The sequence below is a fragment of the Lissotriton helveticus genome, chromosome 6 (genome assembly GCF_964261635.1).
Source record: "Lissotriton helveticus chromosome 6, aLisHel1.1, whole genome shotgun sequence".
NCBI classification, from domain to species: domain Eukaryota; kingdom Metazoa; phylum Chordata; class Amphibia; order Caudata; family Salamandridae; genus Lissotriton; species Lissotriton helveticus.
This window is the reverse complement of record NC_136067.1, coordinates 85,294,995-85,308,989: the sequence shown is the minus strand read 5'-3', so window position 1 is coordinate 85,308,989 and position 13,995 is coordinate 85,294,995. Positions and strand designations below refer to the sequence as shown.

The 13,995-nt window shown below is 42.5% G+C and overlaps 1 protein-coding gene across 1 annotated transcript in view; it reads left to right on the top strand.

Moving 5' to 3' along the window:
• The window catches only part of LOC144762256 (calpain-1 catalytic subunit-like), an 879,063-nt gene that overhangs the window by 616,043 nt on the left and 249,025 nt on the right, over positions 1 to 13,995 (top strand). Inside the window, exon 11 of the mRNA XM_078647399.1 lies at positions 6,063 to 6,274. Within this exon, the coding sequence (XP_078503525.1) occupies positions 6,063 to 6,274 (212 nt within the window). The remainder of the gene's footprint in view (positions 1 to 6,062; positions 6,275 to 13,995) is intronic.

Genomic DNA, 13,995 nt, shown 5'->3' with positions numbered 1-13,995 from the left:
TGCACCTGCACCCCCAGAGACTTCATCGCATCCCGGTAAGCCTTAGAGGCAAAAGCCGGACCTTGGTCAGAATGGAAGGTGCCACAGACAAATGTCCCTACAAAGAAACGCAAATCTTTTTTAACAGTTCGAGCGTCAGCACTACGTTGCAGCCAAACTCAAAGAAATCTAGTGCATGAATCCACTGCAACAAGATATACTTAAAAGCATTATACAACTAAACAGTTGATTGGAAATGTATATTTGAGTATGGGGTGAAAGTGAAACAGTTGAATGCTTAATCTTTTGACAAATGTCACAGGAAAGAACATATTTACAGATCTGTTGGTATAAGCCACACCAACAAAAACGTTGCTCTAAAAGCGAGATAAGTGCTGTCACGCCGGCCTGTGCAGAAGCAACACCTTCATGTGCAGCCACTATCAAAGAAAGTCTACGGTCCTCTTTGGGAATCGGCCGATCACCAACCGATCGAATAGTTACAAATGGAATTTGATCAGATGTTAAATGATAGGTATAAAAAGAAGGGTAACCTTGATGAAACTCCATCCCCTCCTTCATCGTAGCTATAGCTGCCAGATTATCATCATCAATTTTAGTCATGGACCTAGTAACTGCTGCTACCGAGCTTGTGGGTAATGCAGATTTGGCTCCCTGATCAGCAAGTGAATTACCAGCAGCATGTGCTCCCACTCGTTGATGGCCCAATGTATGGATAACATGTGTGAGTGGCAAGCTTTCCATTGTGTGTCCGAAGAACAAATTGTCATTGAAGGATTGTACACAGTGTAAAGAATCACACACTACAAGTGTAGGGACATCTGGATCAGCAAACTCAAGAGCCAAAAACAAAGCACGTAGTTCGGCCAGTTGTGCTGTGCAATCCCCAAGAGACTGTGTGTGCACCAAGGAGGATTTGAAATCACCATCTACTATTGTGCCTGCCACAATTCCGCAGGCTGCTGAATAAGCATGTTTAGAACCAATGGCACGCTGTTCAGACCCATCAGTGTAAATGATGCATTTGTACTGATCAAGAAAGAGCAATGATAAAGGAGGAAGATGAACAAGTTCATATTGTAAAAAGTCCTGTTTTTGCAAAGAAGGGTCAGAGATAAAGTTGACATCAGCTGACATCGAAGAACTAGCCCCTTGTATCCAATGGGGATGAAAGGCTTTAGCATTTGGTACTCTTGCCTTCGGAACAGCTTCTAAAGCAGGCACGGGCAAAACCATGAAATGCATTTACCCTGAGCCAGAGAGCGTTCTTTCAGAATCACCATCTTAAATGCTGTCAAAATGTTTTCTTTAGAAGAAAAACGCATCTCAGCTGGAGTATACAAATGCGATTTATAAGCAATGGGGACTTCTTTGAAAGTCACATAAGTAAATCCCAATGCTTCTGGTACAATCCGTAGGACCAAATTAGTTGTATTATCTCCCATTAACAAGAAGTGAGTCGCAAGCATATCAGCCTGCAAAGACCTAAGTACTGCGGTATGTTCTGGAAGCCACCTAGAAGCAAAAATGATGGTTGTATCAACGCATAAAGTGGTTTGATACGCTGGACATAATCAGAAATAAAAGTCCTGCCAACATTTTAAAAAACTCTGCAAAGACTGCAATTTTTTAAGGGTAGACTGAGGCTGTAATTGAGCACATTTCTCCAAAAAGTGGGGGGCCAACCCCCAACCTTCGTTATTGAGTTCATAACCAAGGAAAAGTACTGCCAGAAAGGCAATATGTGATTTTGATAAAATACATTTGTAGCCTAACTTTGCAAAATGTGTGACAATGCGATCCACGTGCTTAAGATGCTGAGTCATTTCATCATCTGTCACATAAATGTCATCGACGTATGAAAAGGCATCAGGGTCAATCTCATGTAAAGTTGAAACAAGGCATGCCGCAAACATGCCTGGGCTATTCCTATAGCCCATATGCAATCTCGCATAGCGTCTCTGATTGCCTAGTGCACTGCATGCGGTCAAATCACGGCTCTCAGGAGCCAAAGAATGGCTGAAAAAGCTGTCGGAAAAATTCAAAGTAGTTTTATACTTTTTTCGGACAATGTTGTTTACTAACGCAGAGCTATGTGTGTTCTGAACCGCAAAGGTACGAGAATGACTGTTCAAATGTCAGTAGTCTAAAACTATACGATGTGAACTGTCCGGTTTCAATATTGGAAAAAGAGGATTATTCATTGATGAAACACAGGGTTCAATCACACCCTGAAATTCCAACTGAGTCAAGGTGTCACTCACACATGCTTTTGCGTCACGTTTAATCGGCTATGTGGTTGGGGCTGCGATGTAGAACGCAAAGGAATCACATGAACTGGGGATTCCTTGTCCCAACCCGCCTGATTACGATATAATGCTGGAGCCAGGGATAATGCCCACTCCGATGCATAAACCAGTTAATCCTCATCAGGCCCATATTGCAGAAAACTGGGGAGAATAACATCCTCCCCTTTGGAGGAAGGAAGGACAAAAGGTGGAGGCCAATCAACCTCTGCTAACAAAATATCGTAAGAGGATGTCAGATTTTCGCAAAATACTGCTTTAACTGAGCGTTCAATATCACCTTCAATTTGGAGGCTTACTTCATAAAGCCTATCAGAATGAGCAACAAGAGTATCGGCTGTTTCTACGTTAATAAAAGTGTCAGTTACTGTCACCTCCTGATGCTAGTCGAGTGTCTGCTGCACTATGATAACCTCTAACTGGCTGTCGAGGAGGGTTACCGCCCAACTCCTTTTGAGGAGGAGTGTTCTCACCCTATGAGGCATACTTTGCTGTCAAAGCTGCACACTTTTTATGGTGGGGTGCGATATTGAGGTGGATCCTCCTGCTTGACTTTCACGTAAAACTGGCACTGCGGGTCACGTCTTGCTTGCAAAAACTCATTTTGACTGCGATCCTGACGCCCTCCTCTGTCCAATTGATGATGCTACGAATCCTAATAAGAATGAGGAGAATGGGGATCAGGCACCCGGAACCTCTCGGTGTCTCAATTTTAGAGCGGTATGCAAATCATATCTATGTTCTGAAGCGTCAGGTGGAGGAGAACCCGGCGAGAACCAGGCTTCTGTTGTTGCTGCCGCACATTTTTGTACCAAGCCTTTTTAGGAAGACTGGACGATCCTTCTTATCAAGAGGGTGTTTACTCTGTGCCTGTGTGAATGGTCGAACCTCCAAACAATTATGTCCCAAGGATGAATGCACATCAACAACTGACGCTCCACATTCATCATCCCAAGGATGAATGCACATTGGCAACTGTCCCTCCAGATCCACGTCCGCCACCAGGCATTGGCGGACTTGCAAGCAAACTGCTTCATCTTTAATGTTGGCCAGAATTATGTCGGAGACAACAGCGAACATACCCACTTATCTTCATACCCAAATCCAGGGCTGTACCAGCCCCGTCTTCATCCTGTACCTTCTTCAGAACACTCGGCAGAACGCTCATGGAGAGGGTGCCAAAGCAATGTGTAAACACTGAAGCGTACATCATTCCCCAGGTGATGCAGTCTGCTAAAGGAGGAATCTGACCACTCGGCTTACTCGTAGTAGGGATCCTGTGGTTTTCAACAAGAGTTGTATGTGGAAGAACAGCTTTCAGCTGCTCAAATTTGTGTTCAAGCCAAAAATGGCAAGTCATCCCGATTTGGAGGACATTCACCCATCACTGAGATAATCATGACCGGACTAATCACAAGTCCGCCGCCGTGACCTTGCGCAGCCGGAGCAGCTCCAGCCGAAGCTGCCTGAAGTGCACAAGACATAAACTGTATGACTCGTCTACGAAGATGAACCAGTTGTGTGTACAATCGACGTAGCTCTACAATAGTAACATTGAGATAATTAGGGTGTGGTGTAATACCAGCCAAAACAGGCAAAGTGGGTCCACCGATAGACCAGGGGCCCATTCGAACAAAAGAGACAGCTTGAGGAAGGGCGCCATTAAACCAAATGGTATGCTCCCAGGACGCCAATGGAACTTCAATTAATGTATAAGGACGATACTCTGCTGGTGAAGCAGTGACCGTTTTAGCGTGAAACAAATTATCATTCGCATTCATCGCGGGAAATGTAACCCAAGAATAAAACACTTCAAAGCGGTATGCGGGATCAGTCTCAACCACGAATATAATGTTTGCCCCTGCATTGGGGACTCTGTGTTGAGTTAAGTAAGCTGTAACCGTTGCGCGGTTAGGTGCCACATGAGCGACAGGTTGTGCCATGTTTATAAAGAAATCAACAAGTAAAACGGCAGCGTAACATAGGTCCAAAATATCTTGTAAACTTCAAGCTTGAAAAACCTGTAGAAATAGGTATACTCTAAAAATATAGGCGGTTAAGCCCCCCCACCACAGACGTCTCTGGGAACCGGTGAGAAGGTATCGTGGACAAGCACAAGCGCTACTCAGGGGTCTTGTAAATAAGTACCAGACCAAATATTGGCAGCTCCATGTGCAGGGATTCTGCCCAAAAACAGAACTATGCACAGGATTATGGGACCTTGGTGTATAGGGACGGAGTCATCCTACCACCTTAGTACCTATGAGCCCAGGACCGACTAGCTATAGTGTCTCACTTGCTCTCCTACTCACTCACAGAGAAACAAATGATTAGACCCCCCCAAAACACAACACTCCCAGATGTCTTAGGAATCGCGGTAACAAGACACACCCTTTCGCTCACGTTCCTGTACTTGTCCATAATAAGATCTGACAGAGACACGAAACAGTTTAAAATATTTATTTTAACTAACGTGCTCTAACATGCAGTATACGTACCACAACAAGCAGGAAAATGCATAGTACAAATACAGTTAGCATAGCATCTAGTCCATAAATCTTGAAGGGAGATGTTATCATGAAAAGACAACAGAGCCTAACCTCCCTTCCCCTGTTTAGAAGCATCATTATTATATTTTAGCAGATCTCTGGGCTTTGTCAGCAGAACCTATACCTTAGCCTATACAGAGTAAATCTACATCATAGGTGCTGTCTTGCTCTTCTCCCTGGAAAGATCACTCTCCTAGTGTGTGCTACCTATTTGTATATTTCAATAAAATCTAAGTGCTTTGTCCCCAACAACAGCTGCATTTTTATGTTTTGTCTAGGTGCTAAGGCCTAGCCAGAAAAAAATAACAAGGGGCATTGTTGTTCGACCATCCTCACAATGTTCAGTCAAAATCCCAGGAACCCGCAGAGTGTGTACACAGCGATGAGTTCTCATGTGAAAACAGCCATAGAAATTATTACAAAAATAAAGTTGCGTAGTAACGTGCTCAAAGCAGCGGGCAAGCTTCAGCGTGCTCATGCTAACAACAATGTCCCCATGGGCCTAGTGACACCCGCCTGCGTGAGCATACCCTAGCGCATCTTCTTTCGCTTGCGAAACTCTTGTGTTCAGTAAAGGCCTTGGATCCCGCCCATTGCTTGCTGCTCATTGGTGGCATCATTGTCACTCTTCTTTGCTGCCTTCTAATTAGGCACCTCTTGCCATGCGTCACTTTTTTTTCCTGTGGCGCACGGACCAAGCACAGATTAATGTTTGATTAGTGTCCCTCCTCTGGCCTTCTGCTGCTGGTGCTGTAATTCAGGTATTTCTTCTAAAAAAAAGAACCTTTTTGCCTTCTCCCAACCCTGTTTCTGTTTCTTCACCCACCTGTCCTCCTTTCCCTGTTTCTTCTCCCCCCTCCATTCAGAAGGAAAAAAGAAACACTATGAAGTGGCAGGCGCTTGCAGCTTCAAAGCACTGTTTTTTACTCATCCATGTTACCCATTCCCACCTGATTGCCAAAGCCAATAGTTCACCCACAGGTGAGACCTATTGGCTTTGCCAATGCTTATTTGTTTCAGGGTTTAGATTTAGGATGTACCTTTTGAATTCTGCATAGTTTTGATTCAGCAAGAATACTTCAGCGTGTTTACAATTAGGTGCTTATGGTTTCTGCGCTTTAAAACAGGTGGATTCCAGAAGGCAATATCATGGCTTGTGTGCATAGCTTTGCTGCTGTTGGTGATTGTCATGTTGGACTCTCTTCAGTTCAAAGGTGATCAAAGCGTCCCCCTTCCGAAAGACTTCTTCTTCCAGCATCAGACCTGTGCACGCTCTGGGAGGTTCGTCGACCTTCGAGAGGTCAGCATGCGCCTCCGCCTGCCGCCCGGAGAGTACATCGTGGTCCCCTGCACCTTCGAACCGCACAAGGAAGGAGACTTTGTCCTGCGCGTCTTCACAGAAAAACTCTCCAAAACAGAGTAAGTGAGATGTCCTTAATACCATTTGAGGGTCATGTATTGGAAATTGGGGTCTGAGTGATTCAGAAGTGGGTATATCAAGCTATCTCTCGTCACGTGCCAGATTTCTGAATCACAAATCTGGGCAGCAATCCTCTTACAATAAATTAAGGCACTCTTGGCGTTTTCATTATGAATTTGCCTCAAAACTAGACTTTTCTGGGATTTTTTGTGTGCTTCTATCTTTGATTTCCTTCACATAACCTGTCCACAAACCTGTGCAACATAGAAAAGAAAGTGAGAAGTGAGAAGGCGGAAGCAAGATGGCGGAGTGAAGACGCCACAGAGGGAATGCTCCACAGAACCCTGACCCTCGAGTTTGAAGAAATTCGAATGAGCGCTGTAAATCTATAATTGAATGGCTATCGAGTGGAAGATACAGAGACGCTATTGAGGTGCCATCATTAAAATGTTATAGCTGTCCACGACGGTATCGGGTACAAGGCTGGCGTGATAACGATTCAGCAGAACGTACCTATGAGCCATCTGTCTGCCTGGCTCGGAGTTTGAGGAGTCGGGTTCTGCGGAGATCTGCAGAGACGCGGTCTGGCGGACTGGCGGACTGGTGGACCAGCAGGTCCGGTAGAGGCTGCAGCTGCGGTAACCGAGAGAGCTGAGGTGAGCTGGAAAGAGGAGGGGGAGGAGCGCTCGCAACGCTGAACGCCGAAAAATCAGAACAGGGACGGCCGCAGCAGCGGAAAAGCGGTAAAAGCAGCAAGGAGTCTGTTTATTAACTCACGAAGGGGTATTCTTTTGTTAAAAAAAAAAAAAAACTCTGGAGGTGTTTGAGGTGGTCTCAGGTTGCTCAAAATTCGTCGAGAGCTATTAAAGGGGCCGCGTCATTGCAAGGAACTGGTTTTGGGACTTTGTTTTGCTTGCTGAGTACTGAGCGCCAAGCACTGGGACTTAAGAAAAGAAAAGAGTAATACATACCGGGCCCCTTCATTTCTTTAGAACTAGCTCCAGTAACATTGCCTCAGTTGCCAGCTGCTAGTTGTTAGGGGGTCAGGTACATCTGGTACATCTGATACATCGGTACATTGTTTTATTGTATACTGAGCTAAATCATCGTGTCAATGGCTCCTAAAAACACCAAGAGCAAAGCAACCAGAGGCAATCCCTTGGAAGATGGGCTTGATGAAGGGGTCTCTCCAGTACTCAAAACAATTTCACCAGCAGTGGTAGCGAGGATGCCTCGACAGGTGGATAAACAAGCTGGTAAACAGCAAACTATTCAATTCAATATAAAAACTCCTAATAAAGTTAACACCACTGCTGCCACTGCTGCCAAAAATAAGGATAAAGGAAAGGATAAAAATGAAGCTGCAGAAATATATGACAATAATTCAGAGCAACCGATTGGAAACTTAGCTAAAGACCGCAAGGGAGTGCTAGATACAGCAGGTAAGAGTGCTGCAGTTAAGGTGGATAACGCAAGCAAGACTGAGCAATATGAAATTATCACGACTGATGCTCTTACCGCTCCTACCTCAGATACAGCAGATGCTGCTATTGAACTACACTCTAAACCTCCCCAGCCTTTACCGGTTTTAGATTTAACTGAAGCAGACGAGAGAAGCTCTGGTCATCATAATGTTACCGACGTGATTGATACTACTGATAGTGAGACTCAATTAGAGGTTAATTCTGATGATCCAGAGTATGAGGAGATGGTTGAAACTGGTGATAATGAGAGTGGCGAAGATACAGGTGCGGACATAGAATATACCTCTGCACAATTAAAAGCTATCAGATCCTCCGCTTTAAGAAAAAGGGGGAAGACAAAAAATAAAGCCAAGAAGGGGGGGAGAATTCTGACCCCTGCAACGTTATTAAATACATTGATACCAACTATGAGCGGGGGGAAGCTGCTTACAGATCAGAATTCACTTGGTAAGTGGCTCCAGGCTCAAAAAAGAGAGGCCAAAATTCTTCCACCAAGTCTACCAAGTCTACCGGGAGGAAACACTTTGGTAGGGGTGAGCCCGAAGTCACAAGCCACTCCGTCCAATAGTGATACTTTACTTAACGCGGAGGTAAATCGAGTCTCTGAACTGCCAATATCGCCTTTTTTAATTGATCCCTCTGCTCCTCCAAACACATTACCTATTGGTATCACTAGGATTGATAACAATGCTACTGCTACTGTTATTGCTGGGGGCTCTCAGAAAGATACATTTATTGCAGCTACCACTTCACACTGCGGGTCAATAGTAACACCTATTATTTCCATCTCCTCTTCACCGGCCTCTGTTCATGCCAACGCTGATGTTAACGCTAATGCTTCATCTTTGGATTTAATCTTAAAAACTTTAATGGATCATCGCCAAGAGGTACAAGAGAACTTTCGACAACTAAGAGAAGATAACACTAAAATGCACAGCTCCCTCCAGGAAGTTACTAATAAACTAAGTGGCGTGATTCAAGAAATCGAGAAACTACAGCAAAGAGTTGTGGAAGTGGAGGAAACTCTTGCTACTACTTCAACATCAACAGATCGTCATAACGAGGAAATAGGGGCTCTGCAGAATAAAGTGGAGGATCTGGAAAATCGACGGAGGAGGCAGAACCTGAGACTCTTTGGGATACCCGAGGGATCCGAGGGAGCAGATGCAAGGGCCTACATGGTAAAGATTTTACAGAGGGCATTCCCGGATTTGTCAGATTGGGACTGGGACTCTCAGCTTCAGCGGGTACATAGACTTCCTGTCACCCCTAGAACCCAAGAGAGCAAATATCCACGGCCTTTTCTAATCTACTTTGGTAACTATCTGTTGCGACAAGCAGTCTCAATGAAAGCTAGGCCAAATTCTCCAGTTACAATTGATAATGTAACCTTTTTTGTTAAATCCGACCTCAGCAAGATCACCATGGACAAAAGATGGGGGCTACGTAAACTGATCGATTCTTTTAAGTCCCACGGAGCAATGGCCTACCTACAAGAACCTGCTCGCCTCAAAGTTATCAAATCTGGACATAGTCACTTCTTTCATGATGTCAAGGAAGTGGAGCTGTTTCTTTCAAAAATGGACTTAAAAACTTAATTAAGTTAACCTTGAAAGTAAATGGGTAGAAGGAAATGGAGGCAAAAAAAAAAAAACCATATATAATACTAATCTGGTATGGGCACTACTTCTGTTTAAAACTCACTAGTCTCATTTTCTTCCTTCTTATTTTTGTATATCACCTTTTGGCTGATGGCCATTCTAATTGATGGCAATATAGAGGGCTAGGGTTCATGTGGACTCCTCTCAGGGTGGCTGCCCCTCTAACGGCAGCAGAAGATGGAGGGAGGCTTCCGGGTAGGTACGGGGGGAAGGGTACCAGTGGAATGGAAGGGAGGGAAGGGTGGGGGGGAGGATGGACGGGGGGGAAAGAAAGAAAAAGACAAGGCAAGGTTAAAAGTGGTTAACAATAAAAATTGTAGACAAGGAATGTTATGGCGATTAATGAGAGGTGCAGAACGTTTTTTATTATCAAGAATTTATAATGCTGCAATTTAGGTGTTTAGCCTGGAATGTTTCGGGCTTGAATAATAAGAACAAGAGGCGTATGGTGTATGAAGAACTTAAAATGTATGACCCACATTTAATTATGCTAACAGAAACACATGTTTGTTTTAAAGATAAGAAAATACTGAGTCAATTGGGATACGAGGTGGTGGTGTGTACTATTTTAAACGCTCCTATTAGAGGAGTCGCAATTTTGAAAAAAAAACAACCATGGGGGGTAGTGATTAAAACTGCCTCGGATAATGGAGGCCGGTGGGCCATTACTCAAATGCAGGTCGAGAACCGTAAATTTGTTTTCTGTGCTATATACGGACCAAATATTGATGACCAGCGTATTTTTGATTGGCTAAATATCGAATTGCTTTCATGGGAGGGGGAACTTATCATGATGGGGGATTATAACTGTGTACTAAACTATGAACAGGATGTGACCAAGAGAGGCCCAACTAGACGCATGCGCAAAACCAGGGCGGCGATATTAGAACTAGCTCGGATACACAATGTAAAAGATGTATGGAGGAGCTTGTATCCATATCAACCTGGCTACACATTTTACTCCTCACCGCACAAATTGTATTCACGTATAGACTTGGCGTGGGCTTCAGATGAGGTTATTGAGGCTGGACGTATGGAAATCTTTCCAAAGGTCTCGTCTGACCACAACCCAATTTTATTGTCATTTAGTATAACACAAAGGGACCCGGAAGTTAGATTGTTTACTTTTCCTAGATATATATTGGCAGATGCAGTTTTTGTTGGAACGTTGAAGGCACATATCAGAGAATTTATTGAAATCAATGTAGGAAGCGCTACACTTTTATCAATCTGGGATGCTTGTAAAGCCTCTATTAGGGGGCATGTGCAACAGTATGTATATAAACAAAATGCAGAACAAAGGAAAAAGGATAAGAATGTAATGAATGGTATTTTGCAGCTGGAAAAACAATTAGCCGATAATTTGAGAGCTGGGGTGTTGGGGGCGCAAGATATCGAACAATTAGAAACTAAACTAGTGAATGCACGTTCAACTCTTAAATGTGCTTTAAGGGAAAATAATAGCCGAAAGCTGCTTAAATATAAACTGTCACAATATGAATGTGGGGATAAGGTAGGAAAGGCCCTGGCTTACAAGGTGGCAGATGACCGAGCAACAACATTAGTTAAATGCATTAAAGGCCTTAATAATACTTCATATACTCAGCCAGCACAAATAATGGATCAGTTCGTAACATACTACAAAAAATTATACACTCCAGAGGGTAGCTGCACAGAAATGCAGATACAAATGTATATCAATAAAAATCTTCCAGCCCGGGAATACTTAGATCAAGAATGTGTTAATGGGCTAGAGGAAGAAGTTACGTTAAAGGAACTTCACCATGCTGTTACTTCTCTCCCCTCTAATAAAGCTGCCGGTGAGGATACCCTCCCCATAGAATTATATAAAATATGCGCAGATGAAATCTTACCACTTTTATGTTTAGTTATTAATTCAATTGGTGTTACTGGGCAGGTACCAGAATCGTGGAATACAGCTAAAATTATGTTTTTTCTTAAGAAAAATAAGATACCAACGGAATGCGGCTCTTATCGTCCTATATCAATGATTAACGCTGACGTTAAAGCGTATTCCAAGATACTAGCTATTCGCTTGGCCCCACTTATGCCGCTGTTGGTAAACGAACAACAACATGGTTTCGTAGCTGGGAGGGACACAACTACTCATGTAAACATGGCGATTACTGCCTTCGATGTTGCAGCAACTAATCACACCCCACTCGGGATGATACTTTTAGACGCAGAGAAGGCGTTTGACCGAGTGGAGTGGGATTACTTATGGGGGGTGATGAAACAATATGGCTTTAAAGGACGTTTTTTAAGAAGTATACAAGCTTTGTATAGAACTCCTAATGCAAAGATCAGCTATGCAGGGGCCGTCTCATCTAAATTTTTAATTTCACTGGGGACACGGCAGGGGTGCCCTCTGTCACCCCTACTCTTTGCTCTCTCCATGGAACCGTTTATCAACGCCCTTCAAGAGCAAGCCAGAATAAAACCCATACTTCATGAAGACAAAATTTTGAAAATTACCGCTTATGCCGATGACTTAGCCATCTATACTACCGATGTGGCAGAAGCACTGGTAGGGATCTCAGAAGAAGCCAATAACTTTGGAGCTATCGCAGGTTACAAACTTAATATAAATAAAACGCAAGTTATAATGAATTATCAGACTAATTCTCAAGTTCCAGGATATTGCCTGGCCGCGGTTTATTTAGGGGTTAAAATCTCTTCAAGGATCTCGGAAATAAACTTACTAAATTATGAACCTCTACTGAAAGAAGTTGCTGCTCTTCTAAAAAAAATGGCATAAGATCCCGCTTAACCTGTTGGGACGATTGAATCTGATTAAAATGAATATTTTGCCTAAATTTTTATATCTCTTTCGTTGTATCCCTCTGCGCGTTAATAATTTGTTTTTTAAAAAATTGGATAGCATTATTAATAGCTTTTTGTGGGGCTACAAGAAGCCGCGAAGATCGATGGCAATCCTGAAATTACCACTGGAAAAAGGAGGTCTTAACTTCCCTGATTTTAGAGCTTACTTTTTTGCTTCTTTTTTGAACCGGCTACGCAGCCTGTTTATTAGCTATAATCAACTTTTTTTTCATCAATTTATGCTTGGCAGAGAGGCAAAACAATTTCTGGCGAAGGTGCAGGACCCGAATTATTTTAAACGAGTAAAATGTAAGACTGCACGGGATGCAGTACGCATTTGGAATATGATGATGATCAACTGTCAGACTTCTTTTTTCCACACTGACCTTTGGGGTAATCCTGGACTTCCTGGGATTTTCAATGATAATACGGGACGAGAGTGGACTAAATACGGTATTTTAAAACTGGGAGACTTATATGGCTCAAGGGGCTTCTTACAATTTGAAACTTTGAAACTTTTGTTCAAATTACCGGAATTGATGCACTTTAAGTATATTCAAATAAGGGACTATTTAATCCGTAAAATGAATCTGATATCTGTAAGTAGCTCAGATTTATGGAGTTGCTTTTATTCAACAAATCGAAAATCCGTAATTAGTCTGGGATATAAGTGTCTAAACCAAAATAAATTGGATGAAACTCCTCGATTAGCGACAAAATGGACTTCCATATTAGGATTTAATGTGACAACTCAGAATATTACAGCCGCCTTAGTAAACATCAATAGAACGACTCATTCATCTAGCTTAATGCTACAATCATACAGAACAATATCTCACCTATATTACACACCATTGAGAATTTCTAAATGGGCACAAAATAATTTGACCAGTGACCGTACTAAATGCCCTAAGTGTGGGCTGTTGGCAGCAGATATTGTACATATGATTTACACATGCCCGGTATTAGCAAGGTATTGGTCGGCAATAGAAAATATCTTATATAAACAAAAAGCGATCAGTTCTTCATTATCAGCAGCTTCAATTTTACTTGCTATATACCCGTCTAGCACTATTAACACAGATTTGTTAAATATACTTTTGACCAGTGCTAGATTGGTTATCGCGAGAGCTTGGATCTCTCCGAACCCCCCTCATGCAATGGAATGGTGGGCGTTAGTTAATGAGATCTATACTATGGAGGGTTCAATTGCAAGAAACCGGGGAATAAAAGCAATTAGGAAATTTGCTAAAATCTGGGGCACCTTTCTTTTAGAATAGTACATGATTGCAGAAGATACTAACAGTGGTAATGCCTCAGGGAATACATATCTGTGTTTTTTTTGTTTTTGTTTGTTTCCCTCTTTTTTTCACTTTTTCATTATTGATACAATAATATACACTATCCCATTTGTTTCTTTGTTCTATTTTAAGGTTACATTTGAAAGATGGGTAATGTAAAATGCATGGCGTTACTTTATTTGTATTTTGATCTGCACCGATATTTGATTTTATATCATATGTTTTGTTTAAAATGTATTTGTTGATCATCTTGCCCTGCTTGTCAATAAAAATAATAAAAAAAAAAAAAAAAGAAAAGAAAACCAGACAAAGTTCAATGTAAATATTGTACTAGTGACCTGCGAAGAGTAGGTGTCAATGCCACAAGAATAGAGGGAAATGTGGACTCCAACTTTCATTTTAATACGTGCAATGTTTAACCTTTTATTCC